At 48.0% G+C, this 23,133-nt stretch overlaps 12 protein-coding genes across 12 annotated transcripts; 6 read left to right on the plus strand and 6 right to left on the minus strand.

Annotated features, from left to right (window-relative positions):
* Positions 1-104: 104 nt before the first annotated feature.
* ASPWEDRAFT_35788 (E2 ubiquitin-conjugating protein UBC13) lies at positions 105-1,104 on the plus strand. Its single transcript, XM_040834301.1, has 4 exons — positions 105-374; positions 436-524; positions 584-715; positions 778-1,104. Exons 1-4 carry the CDS (start codon positions 322-324, stop codon positions 951-953), a joined length of 450 nt encoding a protein of 149 aa, XP_040691871.1. The 5' UTR covers positions 105-321; the 3' UTR covers positions 954-1,104.
* Positions 1,105-1,623: 519 nt separating this feature from the next.
* ASPWEDRAFT_313741 (uncharacterized protein) lies at positions 1,624-3,656 on the plus strand. The gene is made up of 5 exons (XM_040833541.1): positions 1,624-2,643; positions 2,716-2,853; positions 2,906-2,946; positions 3,008-3,391; positions 3,446-3,656. Exons 1-5 carry the CDS (start codon positions 1,968-1,970, stop codon positions 3,491-3,493), a joined length of 1,287 nt encoding a protein of 428 aa, XP_040691872.1. The 5' UTR covers positions 1,624-1,967; the 3' UTR covers positions 3,494-3,656.
* Positions 3,657-3,988: 332 nt separating this feature from the next.
* On the plus strand, positions 3,989-4,804 carry ASPWEDRAFT_105221 (60S ribosomal protein eL24; the record flags this gene model as incomplete). Its single annotated transcript, XM_040827706.1, has 3 exons — positions 3,989-4,039; positions 4,186-4,329; positions 4,526-4,804. The coding sequence occupies 3 exons, from the start codon at positions 3,989-3,991 to the stop codon at positions 4,802-4,804; spliced, it is 474 nt and encodes a 157-aa protein (XP_040691873.1).
* A 1,062-nt stretch (positions 4,805-5,866) lies between these two features.
* On the plus strand, positions 5,867-6,461 carry ASPWEDRAFT_104570 (40S ribosomal protein eS30; the record flags this gene model as incomplete). Its single annotated transcript, XM_040827658.1, has 3 exons — positions 5,867-5,926; positions 6,144-6,248; positions 6,435-6,461. The coding sequence occupies 3 exons, from the start codon at positions 5,867-5,869 to the stop codon at positions 6,459-6,461; spliced, it is 192 nt and encodes a 63-aa protein (XP_040691874.1).
* Positions 6,462-7,669: 1,208 nt separating this feature from the next.
* gup1 (glucosamine 6-phosphate N-acetyltransferase) lies at positions 7,670-8,324 on the minus strand (the record flags this gene model as incomplete). The annotated part of the gene is made up of 2 exons (XM_040827555.1): positions 7,670-7,759; positions 7,833-8,324. 2 exons carry the CDS (start codon positions 8,322-8,324, stop codon positions 7,670-7,672), a joined length of 582 nt encoding a protein of 193 aa, XP_040691875.1.
* Positions 8,325-9,027: 703 nt separating this feature from the next.
* ASPWEDRAFT_104191 (class II fumarate hydratase) lies at positions 9,028-11,050 on the minus strand (the record flags this gene model as incomplete). The annotated part of the gene is made up of 6 exons (XM_040827627.1): positions 9,028-9,214; positions 9,279-10,296; positions 10,353-10,468; positions 10,549-10,586; positions 10,651-10,695; positions 10,841-11,050. The coding sequence occupies 6 exons, from the start codon at positions 11,048-11,050 to the stop codon at positions 9,028-9,030; spliced, it is 1,614 nt and encodes a 537-aa protein (XP_040691876.1).
* A 1,392-nt stretch (positions 11,051-12,442) lies between these two features.
* On the plus strand, positions 12,443-13,849 carry ASPWEDRAFT_104411 (putative aspartate transaminase; the record flags this gene model as incomplete). Its single annotated transcript, XM_040827642.1, has 3 exons — positions 12,443-13,528; positions 13,601-13,706; positions 13,785-13,849. 3 exons carry the CDS (start codon positions 12,443-12,445, stop codon positions 13,847-13,849), a joined length of 1,257 nt encoding a protein of 418 aa, XP_040691877.1.
* A 707-nt stretch (positions 13,850-14,556) lies between these two features.
* Positions 14,557-15,972, minus strand: ASPWEDRAFT_103156 (putative chitin biosynthesis protein (Chs5); the record flags this gene model as incomplete). The annotated part of the gene is made up of 2 exons (XM_040827540.1): positions 14,557-15,753; positions 15,901-15,972. The coding sequence occupies 2 exons, from the start codon at positions 15,970-15,972 to the stop codon at positions 14,557-14,559; spliced, it is 1,269 nt and encodes a 422-aa protein (XP_040691878.1).
* A 446-nt stretch (positions 15,973-16,418) lies between these two features.
* ASPWEDRAFT_103407 (uncharacterized protein) lies at positions 16,419-16,925 on the minus strand (the record flags this gene model as incomplete). The annotated part of the gene is made up of 1 exon (XM_040827556.1): positions 16,419-16,925. One exon carries the CDS (start codon positions 16,923-16,925, stop codon positions 16,419-16,421), a length of 507 nt encoding a protein of 168 aa, XP_040691879.1.
* Positions 16,926-17,461: 536 nt separating this feature from the next.
* Positions 17,462-18,192, plus strand: ASPWEDRAFT_314085 (translation initiation complex factor eIF1A). Its single transcript, XM_040833544.1, has 2 exons — positions 17,462-17,636; positions 17,707-18,192. The coding sequence occupies exons 1-2, from the start codon at positions 17,622-17,624 to the stop codon at positions 18,133-18,135; spliced, it is 444 nt and encodes a 147-aa protein (XP_040691880.1). The 5' UTR covers positions 17,462-17,621; the 3' UTR covers positions 18,136-18,192.
* A 457-nt stretch (positions 18,193-18,649) lies between these two features.
* On the minus strand, positions 18,650-22,262 carry ASPWEDRAFT_65279 (ssDNA endodeoxyribonuclease RAD1). The gene is made up of 8 exons (XM_040838780.1): positions 22,077-22,262; positions 21,840-22,017; positions 21,703-21,790; positions 21,578-21,648; positions 21,474-21,525; positions 20,943-21,419; positions 19,780-20,878; positions 18,650-19,728 (listed from the first exon to the last, which is right to left on the minus strand). Exons 1-8 carry the CDS (start codon positions 22,122-22,124, stop codon positions 18,802-18,804), a joined length of 2,940 nt encoding a protein of 979 aa, XP_040691881.1. The 5' UTR covers positions 22,125-22,262; the 3' UTR covers positions 18,650-18,801.
* A 31-nt stretch (positions 22,263-22,293) lies between these two features.
* ASPWEDRAFT_179794 (uncharacterized protein) lies at positions 22,294-22,921 on the minus strand. The gene is made up of 2 exons (XM_040831808.1): positions 22,605-22,921; positions 22,294-22,547 (listed from the first exon to the last, which is right to left on the minus strand). The coding sequence occupies exons 1-2, from the start codon at positions 22,762-22,764 to the stop codon at positions 22,486-22,488; spliced, it is 222 nt and encodes a 73-aa protein (XP_040691882.1). The 5' UTR covers positions 22,765-22,921; the 3' UTR covers positions 22,294-22,485.
* Positions 22,922-23,133: the final 212 nt, after the last annotated feature.

The following is a 23,133-nucleotide window of genomic DNA, read 5'->3' on the forward strand; positions in this document are numbered from 1 at the left end:
GAAGCGAGCTGCACAGAATGTCGTTTTGGTGTGCCGTAGACACTACGGGAGATGGCTAAAGCCTTCAGCGCAGTGCCCCTCTGTCCGTTACGTCGTTGTAATCTCGTCCCGCAGTGCCTGTCTGATTATTGATCCAGCACACGACCTGGTTTCAAATCACGCTCAACTCCTTGCTGGTCCTCTTTTCCCTTGTTGAACAGCATCACAAGATACTTCTTGTATCCATGCGCAGGGAAGCTTGAGTTACAGAACCAGAGGATCTAAATTGATTCCAGATCACAGATACGCAGGGCACGATAAGCGTTTTCTTGATCATTCAAAATGGCGTTGCCGAAGAGAATAGTGAAGGAGACTGAACGCCTAATGGCGGAACCGTAAGCTATCTATGACAGTTTCAATAAAACCTCATGGATCACTGATTCCAAAATATCCTAGAGTTCCTGGCATTAATGCTGTCCCTCATGAGGAAAACTTGCGGTATTTCGATGTCTCGATTCATGGACCAGCACAATCACCATATGAAGGTACACTATTTGGCAACAAGCGGAGTATCTTGAATTGCCAGTGCTAATCCATGGACCAGGTGGAATCTTTCGCCTCGAATTATTCTTGCCCGAAGACTACCCGATGACTCCTCCGAAGATTCGGTTCTTGACTAAGATCTATCACCCCAACATTGACCGTCTTGGGCGAATCTGCTTGGATGTCCTGAAGAGTAAGAACAATCTAGAAAAATCAGGCTTTATATGGGCCCAGTCGACTAATAATTGTTCCCAGACAACTGGTCTCCAGCCCTACAAATCCGCACGATCTTGCTGTCGATTCAGGCATTGCTGGGTGCGCCAAACCCTGACGATCCTCTTGCAAACGATGTTGCTCAGCGCTGGAAGGAGGATGAGCCAGCAGCGATACAGACGGCGAAGGAGTGGACCAGAACACATGCAATGACTTAGATTATGAAAGCTCAATCAAAATTGGTATTGTGAGCAACAACAATATTATGTGACCATGAAGAGAAAAAACTACTACGAGGATAAGTCTTGGGCATTTATATTTTGACGAATCTCATATCGTCCTTCTCTTTTTACTGTTTTCAATTTCTTGGGTCTGAGCGAAAGCCCATATCTCAATATCTTATCCACAATCCACGTTTTCTCCTCTGGTTCGTTTCCCCTATTTGTGCACACCATGGAGCTTTGGCTCGATTTCAAAGGGCGTTGTGTTGACTCAATGCTTCAGCGTGTCTTCCAAATCCCATTTGCGTCCTAAAACTCCCCATGATAGACTGGTCTGCATGCCATTCTGCTTTGTTTTGCTTTAGGCGCTGAGGGAACTAGTTCACGGTCTTACTTTTAGCATTGCAACTTTTGTATGATATCAATGTTTATATATTATAACCTTCGTCACACTCCTGTCCTTTAAAATGCTTGTGAAAATCCAGTGGAATTGGATTCCTGCGAGAGTAAAGCATTCTATTTACTACTGACTACCTTGGCAACCATGATACTCTTGATCGATGGTGATACTAGTCAGAGTGGATCAGCCTCCAGTGAAGGATGAGGGGTTACCTAGGTAGCAGCAGCAGGCCGGGTCTTTCACTACTCTTTCACCCCGGCGCCACCTGAGACTAGAGGACAGTGAAAGACATCTCGATACAAACACCCCACCACCTCTTCACTGTTACGATCGACTGCAGCTCTTCTCTTTGAACCTCACATCTCCAAAGCATATCATGCATTCTGAATGCTGTATACACAGGATTCTTTAATGATGAAGCTTCATCCTTGATATATTCAGTTCTCAGCTCCTTTGTCTTGCAACCAAATCTCCACATCTCTCGACTTCGGGCCTCAAGCCTCACCTCAAAGCGGTTGGTGCCAACTTGAAGTCGCAGTCAACAGACTCCAAATATCAATCTCCAAAGCATTCATCGAGCACCACGAAGAGTGGTGACCCATACAGGCGAAATGCAAAAATCTCGTATCATTCGGAATTTCGATGGCCAGAACAGGTATAGGCACCGCGACTCAGGTTTCCAAGTGAAGCTAAAATGGTCTTCCAGTCTTAAGATTCCTCACGAGGATCAAGTAACAAAGTCAACAAGGTCACCCAGTTACCTTCCTGGACACGGTGATATATCCTCCACCGATGCATTGCCATCCAATTCGCGCCATGAACTGGACCTTGACAGTTTTTCCGAAGACATAACCAAGCAAATCGAGAACGCCTTTCATTTTGGGGATGAGGAACAAGTTACTCTCGCTTTGCCATATACTCCAAAGGGTCATGCGCAAGAACAAGCAGCAGATAAGCAAGATAATGATGTCGACAGAGGTTATCAAAAAGACAGTTCATTCGTCGCAAAGTTTAGAAGCTTCACGGGAGGCTCAGCGAAAACAGTGAGCGGCGCAGATAGACGCAGCTATCAAACCCAATCATCAACAACAAGTACTGGAGGCTCTCGCTCTTTTCGATCCGATTCAGTTGCGACCCAAGACACAAACTTGACAGGGACCAGTACGATAGGAACCACAAAGAGCGCCTTGAGCGTAACAACCACGAAGACAAATAACGTAAGACCGAAACCCCTGGTCCTTCCTGTGGTCAGTCCAAGTTATTCTAAATTTATCGGTTCTCCTCATGGTGCGTTATTTCCTCTTGAAGATTCTTGATGCAAAACTGTTTACAGCACTCACAGAAACTAATATTCGATAGATTACTGCTTCCTTGACTTGGACGTCATAAGGTCCGAAACGATAAGACCGAGCAACATCACCGGGCTTCTGCCGAGATCACACAATGCAAGATTGTCACACCCACCAAAGCAACCAAGCAGAGATAAAAACAAGTCCGGTATATTGAAGCGTCCTCGATCAATCAATTGCAGAATTAACCAACCATCTAGACAAATCCGGTCCAAACTTGGTAGTTGAGTTCGACAAGAGAGTAAGCAAACAAAGACTGCCAATATGTTTAGATCTGCTCGAGTCGGTAACAGTGAAGCCAGGTCAGACATATACGTCACATAACAGGTACTCAAGGAAATTTTTGGTCGACGAAAAACCCCAATTCAACACGAAGAATTCATCATGGAAGAAAATGGAATGATAAGAACCTAAGATGCACCAGCTGCTTGGGTGAATGCCCTATATGTGGCATAGCATGCTGTTTGTACGAGGCAACTCGACGAAAGAGCGCCAGAAAATGTTCCAAAGACGATAAAAAGGCAGAGGAGCACCGGCTCATGCAAATTATTCAGGACATAGGCTCTCGTGCTAAGGATCTTAACAGGTTCTCCAAGTGTACTGAGGACGGAGGCTGCGGTCGATACGTATGCCCGGACTGTTGCGGTGCTTGTCCATTATATGAATGTCGTGATATTCAATGCAAGGTACGTGTGGCCCGAATCAATATTCGGTTTTGAAAATGCTAATAAACCATATAGGACTGTAAAGCTAATCCATGGGCTCCATGCGATTGGCATGATAATTGAGGCCGTTGTACCATGACCGAGGCGATGAGAAATACCGGACTCTTTTTTTCAAATCGAGGCATTATACTGAAGTGAGAAACGAAAGAATTGATCTCGAGGAAATTCCATGCTTTTTCTTCTTGATGTATCAACTCCGAAGATACCCAGTTTGCATCGAGGGGCGCCATTTCGGGATAAGAATCATGATAATCATGATAGAATAAATCCTAGAAACAAATCGAGCATTTCTGAATCAATGCAACTTCTCATAAGAAACAAACAGACAGTAATTGTCGTTATCATTAATATCTACGTCGTTGCCATAGTAGACATGAGATGAGGTTGGATGCCGACAGCCAAGGGCAGGAGCGGTCACGTGGCGCACTTTAGCGAGGCTCCGCACCGCACCACAATTGTGTCAGGTTCACGAACAGCTCGCCGCAGAGACCGCTTCGACTCAACCACCCAACGCCAAACCGACAACATCGACCGGCTGCGCATCACCAGCATTCCAAGATGCGTACCTACGACGATTCTTTCAGCGGTCAGAAGATCTACCCTGGAAAGGTGTGTTTTGTCCCCTTTCTATAGGGCCGTCTGGGACACCCGCCACGACCCGGTCAACCGAAGCCTTGAGATTCGCGAAGCGAAAGGCCATTGACAATATATTTTTCTGGACATCCATTAACGTTGGCTTTTTTTGAAAATTACAGGGTAAGCTGTACGTCCGTGGCGACAGCAAGATCTTCCGCTTCCAGAATGGAAAGTCCGAGTCCCTCTTCCTCCAGCGCAAGAACCCTCGCCGGATCGCTTGGACTGTCCTCTACCGTCGCCAGCACAAGAAGGGTATCTCTGAAGTCAGTAACGCCCAATTTCCTTTGTGGTTTAAGAGTTGTGAATTGTTTATGGGAGGATTTATATCGAGAATCGCTCGAAGGGTTGGGATATGGAATCGACATACCGATTGAAGATGAAGATTAAGAGATTTGGGGAATTGCGAACTACGCAATATGGGATGAGAATATGCTGACGGGTGTTTTTCGACTTGAACAGGAAGTTGCCAAGAAGCGTACCCGCCGTGTTGTGAAGCACCAGCGTGCCGTCGTCGGTGCCTCCCTCGATGTGATCAAGGAGCGCCGCGCTATGCGCCCTGAGGCCCGTGCCGCCGCCCGCCAGCAGGCCATCAAGGAGGCCAAGGAGAAGAAGGCCGCTTCCGAGAGCAAGAAGAAGGCCGAGAAGGCCAAGAACGCCGGCAAGGGTACCGGCCAGCGCATCCAGAGCAAGCAGGGTGCTAAGGGCTCTGCTCCCAAGGCCGCCGCCAAGTCTCGTTAAGGACGTTTAAGTGGTCTGGCTTGGGCTGGGGAGTAGAAAGGAAATTGTGTTTGGAATTTGGGAGGTTTCCGGAGCTGGAATTTGTTTCCTCACAAAATATTACAACAAACCGGCGTATGAGCGATGGGTTCCTGCGGATGAAACATCCCGCTTGGTTCTCAGATAGGCTTAATCCTTTCGCGCCATGGTATTTATCACCAGGAAATGGAAAAAAAATGGATGTGATACGATGGCAATTTGTTATTTTATCCTTGACCATAGAGCTCCGGGCCTGTAGATTCCATATGGCGTTTATGGACTATGTCACTATGTCACTATGCCTTTAATGTCATTCGGTTTCTTTTGCATAGTCGATTATCTAGCCTGGGATGCGTAGTACCTAGACTGTAGAGCATGCAACCAGCACTTCTGTCTAGTGTCTAGGTACTGCAAGCCAGCCAAAGTAATCATGGTTATCCACGTGTATGTACGGGGTATATTGTAGTTAATAGATATCAAAGTATATTTCTCAAAAGAGTCAAATACCCTTTTTACCCCCTCCTATCACTATGTCATACTCCCAGGCTTCATTCCAACGCTTATCGCCTGCGATCTCCGCGCTGCAAGTCGGTAATTACAATACCCCGGGCTGTAAGTTACCGGCCCTAAGACGAAAGTAGAGTGATAGGGCTCAGACCTAAACTATTCCGTTTTGGGTCCCCGACTCGAGGCTCTGCTTCATCATCCAGATATCGGACAACGCTAATCAGGTTTATATTAAGCAGAAGGTATGGAGGAGCGTATTGTAGATTATTTAATTGTCAAGTACCTATTTAGCAAGATAGCACTTACTTCAAACCGTTAAATTTCACATTTTCAAGTCGAAGTGACCAAAATTACCCGCCTCAGGCATCAATAGAGGTCACGTTACGGACCCAGACATTTCGCCCTCTCGCTTACTGGGCGGTCTAGCGCGCTTTGCCCACAAGAGTCGATCGAATCCCTCCTCCCCCCTCAAGCCCCGAAGGTCAACCTCTTGTCAACTATCCATCTCGATCCGACAAATACACATCACCAGCAGCCATGGGTAAGGTTCACGGATCTCTCGCCCGTGCGGGTAAGGTCAAGTCTGCGACTCCTAAGGTGAGCTTTACCTTCATTTGCAATGAATTTCTATCCTATGTGCCCGGAAAAGCAGTCGCCACCAGATGACGAAGGGACGACCGTGAGCGAAGGAGATGGGAAGAAGGGATTTTTTATTCCGCTCTTTGCCAGGGGATATTTTCGATGCGGCCGATGAAAAATATGGGATTTTGGTGATGGAACAACAAAGGCTGATGGGTTATTCTCAACACAACAGGTCGAGAAGCAAGAGAAGGCCAAGAACCCCAAGGGCCGCGCCATGAAGCGTCTCAAGTACACTCGTCGTTTCGTTAACGTCACCATGACCGGTGGCAAGCGAAAGGTACGTTGAAATCCGGGATGAACAAGGAGGAAACGGGATGTTATCAAAGGGTGGATTAGGGAGTCACGCTACATGGTATTCGGCTTGAGTATCTTCGCGTCGAGCTCCCTAATTCGACCTGTTGATAAACGACCATCGGATAAGCCCCTTCAAGCACAGTCGCGCTGACACAGATCTCCGCAACAGATGAACCCCAACCCCGGTGCCGCCTAAGCTAGCCACGGCTTTTCCGATGGAGGGAAATAGGTGATGGAAAAGGGACTATCGACAAACAACAAAAAAATCATCATCTAATCGGGCGTTGTCGGTGGGGGATGGCCAGCCCAAGTATGCTGCTTCGCAGGTCCAACGAACGAATGGGGGTTTCCACAATGAAATGACTTGGTCTTGTTGAAGAATATTTTACGGGTTCATGAACTATATGGGCTTTACAGCATACAAAGAGGGAATACCATTGTATTGTGTGGGAAAATATCCAAATGTTGTTGTTTCTTTTCTTACATCTTCCCCTCTTACACCCAACAGCAAATGGGTTTATTGGGTTGGCTTTGCTTTAAACAGGCTTTCCTCTGCAATTTGTCCTTGGGAATGAAAGTCGAATTACGAAATCTTCCACCGTGCTTTTGCTGCAACCTCGACCTGTTTGCGATCCGTTTCTCTCCCGGTCAATAAATGTCACCTATATCCCTTCATGGGTTGGGTTTGGTTCTGGTTTATCTTTTTATTTCGGGTCTCTATCCGTTTCCCTGCGTTTTCCCCTTTCCAGTTGGGCACACTGGCTACGTAATTATGATTTCTTGATGCTTCATGTTCTGCGCGTTCCTCGACTCGTCTTGCTATCAGTTGTCACTATAATCCAGTGCATAGGGTTATACTATATGATCTTTTGTATCGGTTCAGGGTGTCCTTGAGACTGGATGAGTCGTTATAGAATGTAGATCATGGGCCGTAATTCACATGTTAATCCTAGGTACCTAAGTTGAGTAAGCAAGGACTGCTGTTGTTCCTGGCACTATGTACATCCACCAGTCATACTAGATGCATTATGAAACACTTACACAGGAATCCCTTAATACAACGGTGCTACCGTGTAGATGCCTAGATAGCTATCTGCCAGCGCAACAACGCAACACAACCTGGCAGCATACCTATCTGCTACACTCGGTAGGTATCAAACATACACCCCCTTCCGGACCTTGTCCGACTCTTTCAAGTCTATTCGGAGTGGCACATATCTCAATAAAAAGTCTATGGAAACCACTGCAGATGCCCGTCAATCTCAAAGTGTAAAAAGTGCAGTGGTCTTTATTCAATCATGTTTGTTCGATTTTCAATACTATCTATATTGCTCCCAGTAGAAGAAAGCCTCCGAACCCGAAATGTCTAAACGCCAGATTAAGCAGAATCATAAAAGAAGGCTTCTAGTAGTAGTGTGCCATCTCGAGACCAGCACGCTTGAATCCACACTTAACGTAGAAGCCCTCGTTTGCCTCCGAGCAGTCGAGAATGCTCTGCAAAAAGGAAAGAATAAAAAGTCAGCCGCCACTCTCACCAAGTATAGAAATATAGGGGAGGAAATCCTACCTTGTAGCATCCAACGTGAGCAGCAACGTAATCCAAAGCCTGGATGATTCTCAATCCCAGCTTCTTTCCCTGCTGTCCCTTCTCGACGGCAATGTCTTCAATGTGTCCCACCAGGCCGAGGGAGTGAATGAACTTGCGCTCCACGATCAAGCTGCCAGTGCCAACGACACGTCCTTCTCCGTCACAGACGACAAGAAGGTAGTACTCGTCGTTTCGGGAGGAGATCCAGTCGTAGCGCTTGTCCCACTGCTCCTCCGAGATCTCTCCGACGGTGGTCAACACGCGGAGAACGTCCAGGTAGCCCCGTTGGTAGTCAGAACGGCGCATGGGACGGATTGTGTAGTTTTCGGGGAGGGCAGCGCTGACTTCGGGGGAGATCAGGGAGAGAGGGAAGAGCGCATCCTCGGTGGAGGGAGTAGCGGTGGAGTTGCTGGCAACGGACTTGGTCACTGGGACCTCGGGGGTTGTGGTGACAGCAGCAGTGTTCGTCATTTTGTAGGATTATTATTGAATTGAGTCTATTTCGACTGGATTGGTGACAATGCTGGAATCAAAAGAAAAAATTCCTTGTCGCTGACAGCCCAAGGCGGAGGGATTGCGGGGCCAATTATTGTGTCTCGGATAAGAAAGAAGAAAGAATGGGCGACTCAGGGTCTAGTGAGCGATTGCAGTGAAAATAATGAGTGCAAGGACACTACAATTTCAGCGACAATGCGGAAAGGGGAGAACGAAGGGGTTGTTGACAACAAGTCGACGGTTGCCCAAGGAAAACGAGACGGAGGATAAACACCGAGCGAATGTTGTCCGGTCCATGGTCCGGCGCTGAGACAAGTAAATTTATGCCCCTCCATTCCACACTCTCACGACCCCTGGATAAAAATAAATATTATAGATCTCAAAAACTAGCACACTCAAAAACGTGCTCACGCTTAGCAGGTGCCAACTATAATTATGCAATGCATTCATGTCATATATGCATGTAGCACTTCCACGAAACTAGTCTATGGCGGAGTCTCTATTTTTATCTCGGACCTGACACTTAATAGGTGTATCCAAAAATAGGCCAAAAGAAAAAAAGGAAATAATACATTGGTATTTTCTTCAGTATACAAAAAGCATGCTAGGTGTTGCTTAAAAAAAGGGAATACGTTCGCGCTTTGCCCTCGTTTTCATCATCCAAAATCTTGATCATCCTCTATTTCTTCTCCTTGGGAGCCAGCATCAGCTCGGGACGGACGTACTTGTCGAAGTCCTCTTCGCTGAGAGCCTTGAGCTCCATAGCACTCTGCTTGAGAGTAAGGTTCTTCTTGTGGGCGTTCTTGGCAACCTTGGAGGCCATGTCGTAGCCAATGACGGGGTTCAGGCAGGTGACAAGCATCAGACTACAATCAAGGTTAGCACTGTAATTGTACATGATTAGGGTAGAAGAAAATGTGATCGACATACCTCTCGTGAAGGAGAGTGTTGATGCGCTGCTCGTTAGCCTCGAGGCCGTGAACCAAGTGCTTCTCAAAGCTGTTCATTCCGTCGGCAAGGATGCGCACGCTGTGCAGCAGGTTGCGGATCAGAAGGGGCTTGAACACGTTGAGCTCAAACTGGCCGTTCATACCACCCACGGTGGCAGCAACGTGGTTACCCATCACTTGGGAGCAAACCATGGTGAGGGACTCGCACTGAGTGGGGTTGACCTTTCCGGGCATGATGGAAGAACCGGGCTCGTTCTCGGGGAGAACCAACTCACCAAGACCGCAGCGAGGACCAGATCCGAGGTAACGGATGTCCTGGGCGATCTTGAAGAGGGAGGTAGCAAGGGTGTTGAGGGAGCCGGAAGCCTCGACGATAGCATCGTGGGCAGCCAAAACCTCGAACTTGTTGGGGGCGGTCTTGAACTCGGTTCCAGTCATCTTGGTAACCTCGGCGGCGATGGCCTCATCGAAGCCCTTGAAGGTGTTAAGACCAGTGCCGACAGCGGTTCCACCCTGGGCCAAGAAGCGGAGGTGGGGGATGCTAGCTTGGACACGCTCAATGTTGCGGTCGAGCTGGGCGACGTAGCCAGAGAACTCCTGGCCAAGAGTAAGGGGAGTGGCATCCTGCAAGTGGGTACGACCGATCTTAATGATGCTCTGGAACTTCTCCACCTTCACCTGGAGGGCATCGCGCAAGCTCTGAAGGGAAGGCAACAGAGTGTTCTCGAGCTCCACAACGGCAGCGATGTGCATAGCGGTGGGGAAAGAGTCGTTGGAGGAAGCGGACATGTTGACGTGGTCATTAGGGTGGACGGGCTTCTTGGTTCCCATGGTGCCACCCAGGATCTCAATGGCACGGTTGGAGATGACCTCGTTGGAGTTCATGTTGGACTGGGTACCAGAGCCGGTCTGCCAAACAACGAGAGGGAAGTGGTCGAGCAGCTTGCCTTCGGCAACCTCAGCGGCGGCCTGCTTGATGGCCTCACCAACCTTGGGGTCTAATTTCTTGGTTAGAATCGTGTAAGAAACCATTCGTGGTGAAAAGCCTGCTTACCAAGGCCATATTGCATGTTGACGGTGGCAGCAGCACCCTTCAGGACACCGAAAGCCTTGACAACGGCCTCGGGCATACGGTCCTGAGGCTGGTTGATGTCGAAGTTGCCCAGAGAGCTATCCCACATCTCATCAGCATCCGGAATCCCATCATTTCATGGTCGATCGATTCTTCAGAATGCGATTTGGAGTCTTACCGCTGGGTCTGGGCACCCCAGTACTTGTCACCTGGGACCTAGAATGACGCACAATTAGACCATGTTGAAGAGATCATGGGAAAAGATATTCATGAGACTTACCTGGATTTCACCGAAAGCATCGCTTTCCGTTCGAGATGCGGCAGACTAGAATACACAACCTCTATCAGCAATGAGTTCCAATTTCTTCCCCTCCTGGCAAAGCCTTTCCGAATGTCCAAGCGAAAATGTTCATTCCCATCAAAAACCACTCTGGCCAGCTTCCTCCTCAGCATCCCACGGGCGCACATACCATTCTGACAGTGGTACCGAAAGTTCTCTTGTTGGAGATGGTGTTCAAAGACTGGAAGCGGGGGAAGTGTTGAAGTTGTCGGGAACTGGAACTGAGAGCACGACTGTTATTGACAGAGGCGGGGGAGCGGGCAGCGAAGGCCAAAGTACGAGCGACTGCGGGGGAGGAGGAGCTGGAGGCTCGCGACGCAACATGTTTCAAGGAGGCCATAGAGCGCACCGCGGCCCGGGATGAGGAGGTAGATGCCATCATTCTGACTTAATAGCAGTATATAACTTAATAATTGCAAATATAAATATAACGAGAGACCCAATGGCTTACGGGGAAGCTTTGAGGGCAAATAGTCAACACCACGACAGGAACAAAAGGGAGAAGAGAGCAAAACAGCAACAATTAAAAGGCGGACAGGCGGATTTTGTGCCAGAAACAGCCAGGCCGATGCTGTCTGCCGAAAACACCCGGCCCGGTATCGGCATGACGATAGTTACCGTGCAGTTGGCTTTGTCGTGTATTCTATTGCGTACTGTACGGTAAGTATTTTCGTTGGATAAACGATGACCCTCTGGCTGTTTCTGACGGAGAATTGACAAGACAAGCTGCAATATCTTGAGATTATCCTTTGTTAGAAAGAGTTTGGATGAAAATGTATTAGTTGGACTTTGTTGAGTATAGAATTGTTTGGCTCTAGTGCTGAGTATCTTCAATTGAATATATCCACGGTTGGCATGCAAATAAAAGCAGATAAATCAACCATACATTCCACCACAAAGATATCAATTCCTTTGTTGCTTGATATATATCTAATCTCCAAGACGCTAAGGCCATGCATAGCTCATAGTATCCTATAAAGTCATGCTGGAAGGCGTAGAGGCTCCTTGCTCTCTTGGTTCTGTTCAATCCCGCCCTTGTATGCAAACTCCCCAGAATCTATATCATTGAAGCATCCTTACCAAGCAGAAAATGCTGTTAGCACTTAATTTGAAGCTACATCCATTGATATCCGATTTGAGGTGATACAGTTGGGAATGAGATGATGTCATACATCACCGTCCCCTGCCCCGCCTGAAGAAACCAACCACCACAGTGAATAAAATTCATTCACATTCCTGGCAGTTGACCAGTCAGAGAAAGAGCATGAATACAAATATCCATGTGACTTGGGTTGATCTGTCTACCTGGATTTAGTCCTCCAAGCCCCTTAAATTTTGTACAGCCTGCCAGTAATTCAAGACTCAAAAGAACCAGTCACAGTTCTCCTAGAGCGTACCCATATACAGTTGGATATAAAAACAAATCCACCATTCAGGAACTGTGTGGCCTACTAGTTAAGCGGTGAATGCCGGGAAAGAAGAAAGAGGCAAAAAATGGATGGAAGGGAAAAAAAAAAAGTGGATGAGGGGCGACATCGGGGATATCTTTAGGCAATATCCGATGGGCCTTGGATGACATATCCTTTCTGCTTGGGCGATAGACGATCTTTCGATTTCCAACTGATCTTGAGATCTATACTCTCTTCCTCTTTGATATCTGCTTAATCCTCCCTCGCTCTTGACGCAGTTCAATTCCTTTTGCAGAATATTAAAATACACACAAACAGCCATTATGACTGTTCTCAGCACCTTGACTCCTGTCCCCTCGGATGAGATCTTCGATCTGAACCGTGCCTACGCCAATGACTCTTTCCCTCAAAAGGTCAGCCTGGGAGTTGGTGTCTACCGCACTGACGATGGCAAGCCCTGGCCTCTTCCCGTCGTGCGTGAGGCTGAGAAGCAGCTCCTGGCTGAAGACAGTCTTTTCAGACATGAATATACCGCCATTGAGGGTGACATTCCTTTCGTTGGGATGGCTCGCGATCTGATGTTTGGCTTTGAAGGCAAGGCCGACGAAACTGCCGCCAAGGGAAGAATCGCGTCTGTTCAGACCGTCGCTGGCACTGGAGCGAACCACTTGGGTGCTCTCTTCCTGGCCATGCACATGAAGCCCAAGAATGTCTGGCTTTCCAACCCGTCCTGGGCTAACCACATGACTATCTGGGAATTGGCGGGTGTCCCCAGAAAGACTTACCCTTACTACAAGCCGGCAACTCGCTCCTTCGACTTTGAGGGCATGATGTCCACTCTCGAGGCAGAGGGTCAGGAGGGCGATATCATTCTCCTCCATGCTTGCGCGCACAACCCCACTGGACTCGACCCTACCAAGGAGCAGTGGAAGGCCATTGCAGACATCTGTGAGCGCAAGAAGCTGTTCCCGTTCTTTGACTCTGCGTACCAGGGTTTCGCTTCCGGATCCGTTGAGGAGGATGCCTGGGCGGTTCGCTACTTCTTCAACGAGAAGCCGTCGATGGAAATGTGCGTTGCCCAGAGTTTCTCCAAGAACTTTGGTCTCTATGGCCAGCGCGTTGGCGCCTTCCACTTTGTCTTGGAAAAGGATGGCCAGAAGAAGGGCGACCAGAACATGAGAGACATGGTCGTCAACAACCTCTGCCACATCATTCGGGGAGAGTTCTCCATGGGCCCTACCGCGGGTTGCAGCATTGTGAAGAAGGTCCTCACCGACGAGTCGCTTGCTGCTCAGTGGCACGAGGATCTGAAGGTGATGAGCTCTCGGATCAAGTCCATGAGACAGGCTTTGTACAACGAGCTTGTCAGACTGCAGACCCCTGGAACCTGGGAACATATTATCCAACAGGTAAGCAAACCCCTCCAAACCTTCACTTTTCAATCAGTATCGAATGAAAACGGAAACTGACGTATTCTGTAGAACGGAATGTTTTCCTACACTGGCCTCACTCCCAAACAGGTCTACTCCCTCAAGGACAAATACCACATCTACATCCTCAAGTCTGGCAGAGCTTCCATCAGCGGTCGTAAGTGACTCTTCCACCCTAATCATCAAATTAGCCAACATCTCAAGCTCCCATCTAACACATCTCTCTTCACTACAGTGAGCGAAAAGAATGTCGCCTACGTCGCACAAGCCATCGACGAGGTCGTCCGAAACGTCGACTAAGGTCGCATTACGTCTTCGCTCCATCCGCAAGTGCGCTTATCTGTACGCCACCATGTACGCGCCATGTCAGCATGAACGTTACAGCGAATAGAAGGTCTCATAGACTAGACTTAGACCGGGTCGCGTTTTTCTTCTTCTTTCTTTTTTGATTATCTGCTTTTGCATATTACAAATATCACTGATAGATATCTGGAATGAGCGGATAGACAGTCAGTCTAGGATACAAAAGTGAGGTCTTGGTGGGTTAGCTTTTTAAGGGCTTTTACGTGAATCATGATAGTTACCCAAAATGCATAATACATTTCATTTTCATTTCACTTTCCTTTTCTTTATCAAGTGATTACCCTAGAGGGTTAGATGCTATTTGACCTCACAAGCAACAGCCAACAAACCTCCTGAATTCCGGTATCGAATCATGCGGCATTAAGATCTACTGTACATCCCGACGGTGAAATGGAAGAACAAAATTATCAGAATACAGCAGAATGATAGAGTAAGATAATAAGGGGGTAAAAAGTAGTAAAGAAAAGAAGAGGAAATACAAGGTGTTCTCCAGCTTGGCAAGCGATTCTTGCCAAAGAAACAATGATGAACTACTGTACTGGATATAGAATCATAAGACGCCGGCCAACATGAAGCGTTAATGTAAAAGTGGAAATAAAGTTGGGGAGAAATCGGGATAAAATAATAAAGAATTTCGAACACACTTAAAGAGGAACCTCATTAAAGTCCCCTTCGCCTTCTTTTCCCTTAGCCTTCTTTCCATTACTGGCCGGTTTATCGTCTTCTGATTGTCCCTCGGGAGAGGTGTTTTCCTGCTCCTTTTCGTCCTCTTTGTCGTTATCAGATGAAGAAGCTGCCTCTGCGGACTCTGCTTTGCCATTTTGCTTAGCCTGTCCTTCGTCGTTGTCTTCATTCTCGGAACCCGGTTCCTTAATTTCTGGGAAATTATCCTTTGGGGGTGGCGGTGGGGGTGACTGTTCGTCGTCTTCGTCTTCAGACACTTCCTTTTCATCTGCCGTTGGTTGGCCGTTCATATTTGCACCCGGGAAAGGAGTGAGTGGTGGTTCGCCTGGCTGCTCCTCTTCTTGGATGGGTTGAGGCTGGAGACTTGTCCGAGACTGTGCCGGGGCGTTGGTTGCCGTTGAAAGTGTAGATGTAGTACGCTGATGGTGTGCCGATCCGTGTATCGGGCCTAATTGTCTGGCCTTGGGATCCGCATTGAGATAGTAGCCTCGAACGCTCACAATAGTGCCTTCGGCCTCACAGGCATCAACCCACTCCGGTACCACGACGGGGATGTTCATTTCCACCGCTTTCTCCCAGAGGGGACCTCTTCCGTCCGTGCACACAAAGTGAGTTGTATCGATGCGGACCGAGTCGATAAGCTTGCCTCCAATTCGTTCCAATGCAGAACCCAGGGCCTCCTTCTGCTGAGGCGGGAGAACACCCGATGTGACTGTGATTCCGGAAAGGTCTGTCATTTTGTGAGTCCGGCAGGTCAGTTTCTCGGACTGGTATGTGCCGGCAGATGTGCGCAAAACCAAATGGAAGGTATATTCCGTGTGAATTGCCAGTCCACTGATCTTGGTGCTACGAGTCTCAAGGGGTCTGGGTATCGATCCGGCTTTAGACCCATTGCGGTATAATGAAAGGGACTTCAGGGACGCCGTCGCCAGGTCGATCGGATCCCATTCTAACACGAGGGAGGTCTGCGTAGCGTTTCGGAGACGGAGGATAGGTGGGGAGGGGGTCTTGATGCCGTATGTGTTCAGGATACGCTTCTGAAGGGCTTGGAATCCTGCGGCGCTGGAGGTTTCAGCGGAGTGGTTGCGCGCTACCGTGATATCGACGATGCTGCCGGAGGCAATGTTGTTTGGAAGGAGGACGGAGGGGAATTCGATCTAGAGCCATCACAATTAGCAGTTGTGTCAGGGCATAAATACCGCGGGCGTTGAAAGGCTTGGAGAAAGGGGGTCGCATCAAAAAGACGACTCGCGTGCTTAGATTTGGCAATCAATTGATTGTTGCGAAAGGGGAACGGGGCTTACCAGTCTGTTATCTTGAGTCAAAAGCACGGCGACACCAGCGTCTACCTTGCCAACTGTCAAGGAGACCAACATATTAGATGATGGGGTAAGAAACAATCAAGTACAGCGCATAAACTGAGCCAAGAGATATCTGTGGATGGAGGTAGTCTATACAACAATGCGGAGATGGTGCAGTTAATTGTTGTCATGTTTCTGGCGAGATGATCGGCAGTTAGCGAAGTGCCAAGGAGGCAGTACGCGGCCTGGAAGGAATGTTTTGCAGCTTCAGGAGTACGATTCTCATCATTGCATCAGGTATTTTTCAGCCAGTATTCTAGAAGTAACAGATATCTAGTGCTACTTTCATATCAATCATGATCGCTCTTATTCGAATCATTATTGTATGGTGTTTAGGTCCTATTTATGGCAGAGCCGTGGGATATTATTGTCCGTCATTATTTTTAGATACAACACAAGATTCTAGAATCTAGAATTATTATGTACTGCGTAATTATTACTATTAAGTGCTGCTTTCATTATCATCGTTTTTGATCAAACATCGTGCCTTTCTTTTTCTCTTGGAGCTTCGTTTGGTTGTTTTTCAACTGCTGCAATAAATCGTCAAGCAGGAAATTAATCTCCTGTTGAACAGCAGCATACCCCTCTTTGATGCACTGCGGACGCACGGAAATCTCAAGAGATCCTCTCAGGTTGAAATCCACATCTGCCTTTGTCCCTGGCTCCGTTGTGTTATGCACCACCCTTCTGCCCTCGCGGTCGAACCCTCGCGCTTTCAGGGCCTGCATGAAAGCTGTACGAGCTCTCCTGGCACCCCATGAGCGAACCACCCGTTTGAAAGACGACTGAAGTGGATTCACGGATACTCTCCACCATAATGTGTTCGGATCACGGTTGGCGTACATGTGCACTATCTTAGGCCGAATCGGATGTGAATGGGCGGCGACGTATCGCGCAGCGACAGGAGGAAGGGGGTTTTTCCCGGTGTACCGCATCAGAAATTGACTGGTTGAAGTATTCAGCTTCATGGTTACTTTCCAATGTCAAGAACTTGTTTCAAAGCAAAATGGAAAAGACAACGAGTATATGTTGTTCTCGAAGTGCTGCTCAATAGCCAAGTTTAGACCTTCACCACGCCCGCGTGACCAGGACAGAAATCTCAAACCACAGCAGCAAATGATACGGTTGATCAATCAGGAAGAAGACAAGGAATCTGAGGTAATCTGAACCCAAAGGCGTGGCAGGAAACCCCCTAGAAGACAAAGAAAACAAGATGATTCCATTGGGATCCATGGGGATTTCTTTTTGGCCGACAGAAAATGAGGCGGTGAGACCTCCCCGCATATTATTGGCCTGCCCCTTGTGGCAAGCCTTAGGCAGCATTCAGGCCGCACACGCCACATATTAATATTGCCTCGAAATTTGTCGCTTGCCTCCGCCCGCTCGCCAAAAACCCCACTTCCAACTTCTTCTGTCCTGAGGGACACATTTCATCAACTGTTCTCCGAAAACTTTTGTGATCGCATCGTCACTGCGTTGACAAGTTTTCAACATGCCCAAGAACAAGGGAAAAGTAAGTGCTTTTTTACCCCTCTTCCTCTGCTTTTCTCAATAAACAAAACCCCCACTTCCAACTTGATTTTTGTCTTCTTTTTCTCTTGTGTCGCGGTTTTCTATCCACCAGCAGCCTCATCTCTCAATGAGGTTTGCTTGAGACATGCCGGATGGCAAACCCCGAGGTTTGAGATGTTTCAACAAATCTTTTCATTTACGTCATACCAGACCAGACGCTAACAGTATGTGCAACAGGGTGGTAAGAACAGGCGCCGTGGTAAGAACGAGAACGACAACGAGAAGCGTGAGCTCGTTTTCAAGGAGGAAGGCCAAGAATATGCGCAGGTCGTGAAGATGCTGGGTAACGGCCGTCTCGAGGCCCTCTGCTTCGATGGCGAGAAGCGACTGGCACACATTCGAGGCAAGCTGAGGAAGAAGGTTTGGATCAACCAAGGTGACATCATCCTTCTCTCGCTTCGTGACTATCAAGACGAGAAGGGCGACGTTATCATGAAGTACACCGCCGATGAGGCCAGAAGTCTCAAGGCCTACGGCGAGCTGCCCGAGCACGCCAAGATCAACGAGACCGACACCTACGGCCACGAGGGTTTCGAGGACAACGTCGAGTTCGACGAAGACCGCGAGAGCGAAGACGACAAGGACATCGATGTCGACGAACTCTAAACCACCAAAAATCTCTTTCGCATTCAGACCCTGCGAGAGCCACTGGGTTTCTACTTCTTCTCCCCTCAGCCCTTCGCCGTGGGGCTTTTGCACTATGGACACGATCCAACCAGCCTAAAGCCTCGTCCATTTTACAAAAAGGTTGCCACACACAAGAAGTTTACAACTCAATCGGTTTTCGTTTTTATGTCGCCTGCTTACCGGAAAAGGTGGCACAAATATCGGTTCTGCGGCACTCCCCGCTTCGCACAAGGGCTTCTTTTACCCAGTGCCGCTCCCACAATCAGGGTCTGAATCACAGGGAAGGGAAATGGATTATGGGATTGCACGTTGAGATGGGCTTTTCCTGTCATGGGCGGCAATCTTAGGATTCTTCAGAGAGATGGTTGCGATACACATACAAGAGACAGGCTTGCTTGCAACTGCAAGCTGCGTGTTTCGTGCTAGCGATTCTTTGTCTGTCCCTTCTTCTTTTTTTTCTTCTTCCGTCTATCTTTGCTTGAACACCTGCATTATAGATTTATGAATAAGGTTACGAGAATAAAAAACGGTTAAGAACATTATGCTTTACATGTAAAAGTAATTGATTTCAGTATATATGCCCGCTTCGAGGGCGGGATAGCCAACACTTAGGTCACCATGTCAAAATACCACGTAGATAAAATGCTAGCTATTATCAAAGACACTCTTACGAAAGAACCCGACGATTTTCCGGGCAGCTTCTTTCCCAATCAAAGGATCAAGCTGGTCAACATCCATATTCGCAATCTCATTGATATTACCCGTCTCAAGAATCAACCGCTCAAGGACATTGGGCGCCACGCCCGGAACAGCACGAAGCATATCCTGGGGGAGAAGTTTAAAAGTGCGATGTTCAACACCCGCCGCAGCCATGACATCACCCGAATGCGAGGAGTCGAGGATATTAACGTCGAGACCGAGTTGGACGGCTCTAAGGGGGTCTGGTTCAGGGCTATTCTTCTTGAGCTCGGCGAAGATCTCGGCAGTCTGGTAAGGAGAAGAGGACCAGATGATTTTCAGCCGGGGGAAGGTGAGTGTAAGAAGAACGAGGAGGTGCTGGGCGGATTTGGGACTAGATGGATTGACGAGGGAACTGCTTGTAGAGATGGAAGTGGTACCGGTGCCGGAGGAGGAGAAGCCGTAATCAGTTAGAAACGTTGTGCCGGGTGTTGTTGCGGATGCGAAGGCGTCGAAGGTGAAGGATTTGTTCTGGTCGAATTCGATTAGGAGTAGGGGGTTCTTGTAGTATTGTAGCATGGTCTCTGCTTGGTTGTAGAGACGGCCATTTCGAAGAGATGTGATCAAGTCACGGACAGACTTGCGTTCAACACAGATGTCTGGAGTAAGGATGTAGTCGCCTACTGTCAGCTGGCAAGGAACAATGATCATATTGTTGCCATGCAGCAGAGATGGAAGAGCACTCCGGAATTCTCGAACATCAACCACAACCCTAGGGGGTGAGGCCGTCGCGGCCAGTCGGCCTCCTCCAGCAATGCGGGTATTCACTGTTCGGAGGAACTGCTCTTGGGGATCTTCGAGGCTTTTATCATGGGTGATTGTGACGGCCATGCTCTGGATAATTTGTTAGTGTGCATCAAGAATATTTTGGGACAGGAGACTTACGCCTTTCTCTTTGATGAGCTTCGTGAAAGCGTCTTTCTCGCGTCTCACTGCGCTCAGATACCTTTGTTCTTCGACTGAGCCACCGTAATAGATAAAGTATACCCTCACATTCCTTCCAACGTGAGAGCTACGGTATACTTCCACACGTCGAATGAATGCAGAGTCCGGCTCGTACATGATTATGTACCGTGGACGGACTTCCTCCAGAATGTGTTCATCCATATCGCCATCGTAAGGATGTACCACGATCAAGTCATCCATATCATATAGCTCATAGAAGTCCTCCATGTCTTCGAGGTCATCAATGATTATTTCCTCCTTTTGAGTCTCCTCGACTTCTGTGGGTTGAATCTCGTCCAGCAGGCTTGTCACTTGGCCGGGCAATTCGACCTCGGTCTGCACAGTGCTATTCGGTACGCGTCCCGCTGCTGAGGAGGGTGCACCACCACCGCGTACTCGGCGACGCTTGCTGGGAGGAGCTCTTCCTTGTTGCTGGTTCTGGCTTCCCGATGATTCTTGACTCTTCCCGGGTTGTGGGTCGTCTGCAGGTTTCGCAGAGAGGTTCCGGTTCACATTCGACAGAGAAGTCTTCCAGTCGAGGTAATCTCTTAGTCTCCTTCGCATCATTACCTCTGCAGAAGCTTTGCCTTCATTGTTGCCATCTGCATCATCAATATCCCCTTGGCTTTCGGTATCAACCTTGGCATGCATAGTTCCTAGGTATTCTCGAAGCTGCCGGCAGGTCCTTTGGTCGTTGCACATGACCAGAATTGTGCTGTTCGATTCATCTATATTGACTGGGTTGATGTATGCATCGTGTTCAATCTCTTCTAGCACCTCCGCTAGGACACCCCATTTAGGTTGTTCTTCCAGAACAGGCTTAAGGGTGGTGGGAAAAGAAGTCAATGAGCGAGCCGCGTCGTTGCTTATCTTTCCTTCATAAACCCTGGATTTTGCTGTCTGGAAAAGAACATGTGCTGCATCAAGGAACAGCCAAGGTGAGTGACTATGCCTTGTTGACCCAGGCGGTGGCGAATGGGCCGTCACTATGGTATCAAGATACTTGACGAACGACACGGCATCGTATGTGAGTAATGCGCTAATTCAATGTCAGTATCAACGACCGCAAAATGGCGAAGATGGATTGGCTCTTTTGAACGTACTGGAGGATCGCCCGAAGATCCGTCAAGTCGCTGCAGATCTGCCTGGTCCTAAAGCTCACACGATGCCAAATTGGATCAAGCTGACGCCTTATTGAAATATCAAAGCTCCTATGCAGAGCGCTGTCCAAGGTCCAGTCACCCATATCAAGGCCCGTGTTGGACTTTTTCAACTCGCCGATGCTTATCTCCACACATTCTAGAACAGCATTCTGGATCTCTCGCATCTTATCACTCATTGGAACCTCCAGCTCGATTACTTCCGCCTTCCTATGACCCTCCAAGGATTCTGCGACAGACACTTGAAAGCGCGGCCATAGTGATGTCTTGCGTAGGAAGAGGTTTCGCATCGAATTGGCTAAGGGGGCAAACCCTGTTGTGAATGGCTCCGGTGAGTCCGACAAGGCCTTGAGAAAGCCAATTTTATTGACTTGCCGATAGACTCGGACGATAAAAGCTTCGAGAGAGGTTGCCACAATCCTATTACGTACTCTCAGCATATATTCCTTTCAACCTCCATCAACGGTGTCATACTTGTCCGCATGCAAAACTACCATTCCAGTGATCTTCTCGGGGTCAAGGAGCTCTGGAAAATAGTGTCAGTTGATTTCAACTAGCTTATAAAGTCATCGGCATACTTGATAATAGATCTACGACGAGTATCCTGGATGTCACACTCAGGATGCCACCCTCTGCGTAGATCTTCTCTCTAAAAATCAGTTAGTACCTAGCGTCACTAACCAGGCTTGTGCACAGCACGCACCGCATAGGAATCGAGGCTCTCTCGGTATTGATAACCTTCAGACCCCTGGCAAGAGGGGTCTTGCTGATGGCATAATGTTCTGCCAACGCTTTCAGAAAGTCAGCACCAACCCTCACCACTTCAGCGGATCAACATACCTTCTCCGATCCATTCATTCTCTCGGTCATCAGCACCAACAACCAACACCAAATTATTCCCCGCAGCATCATAGAAATGTAACAAATTTGTTACCAGGCGGAGTAGCCCCAAGCCGCGGGCAAGAATAACCAACTCATCCTCCGAGCGCAGTTCGGTGAAGATGTCCTGCTGGTATTGCTTCGGGTGATTCTGTCAGCATTTCAAGTGGTAATTTTTGAGTCACCCAGGGCACTTACCAAGGGCAGAGACAACTTCACCGGTACATTTGGGCGTTCAGGTGGCATGAGGAGCCTCTTGACGCGTAAGAAACAATGAGTCGCGAAACGAGAGCGAAGTGATAACTAAGTCACGTGGTCTATGATGCAATGACCAAAGGTGAAATGATTCTACAAATGGTTTGAGTGTTAAATAAAATTAATAAGTATATTTCGTCTTGCAGAACTTGATTTTATTCAAATGGGGTTTTTAGACCAAGTTGTTCGTATTCAATGCATTATTACTATTGACATTCGGTTAATTAGAAGAGCACGCGACATATATATTACTGGCTTATATCACAACTATTGAAGTAAAGTACACAACATATCCTTTTGAGTATTTAACATGTTTTCGTCCGATAAAAATTGACAAGTGACAAATAACTTTTTACTTATTCAGCTGTTTCTTTCGAGCTTCGAGTTCCTCTCGTGGTACTTTGGGAGGCATGTCTATAGAAACTTGTAGTAAGCTTCTGGCACTTAGTACAAGCTAGGAAGATCACTGACTGTTTGAGATCTGAGGACCCTTTGAAAGGAAGTCAAAGATACTAGCTTTCTGGGATTTGTCTTCAGAATGATGGCTTTCATTGCTTCCCTGAGATGAGAACGAGTGTCTGTTGCCCTTCTCAGAGTGAGAACTGGCGGGGTTAGAAGGGTCGGTAGGCATGTTGAAATGATGTTGTTATAGGATACAAATTCTGTAGATATGATGACGGTTAATATACAACCTCAAGATCATAGAGAGATTGATTGAAGATGGAAGAAACGAGAAGAGCCATCTGTTGTCAGAGTTGGTCGTGCTGGTCTGTTGGTATCGAGACGGGATGACGTCGATGCGCTCCCTTGCGATGGCCCATCATGGTTGGGCATTTAACCCACAAGTAATTTCTCTGGATGACCAAGAATACGTGAGACAAGTGAGATGCTGAGACACTCGAATCATCCTGGGATCTTATTTTGGCAAACGGATATACATTTGTTCTGTGGTGGTGCCAGTGTCAATTCAGGAGATCGTACGATCCTAGCACGAGCAGAC

The sequence above is a fragment of the Aspergillus wentii genome (genome assembly GCF_001890725.1).
Source record: "Aspergillus wentii DTO 134E9 unplaced genomic scaffold ASPWEscaffold_2, whole genome shotgun sequence".
Classification (NCBI taxonomy): domain Eukaryota; kingdom Fungi; phylum Ascomycota; class Eurotiomycetes; order Eurotiales; family Aspergillaceae; genus Aspergillus; species Aspergillus wentii.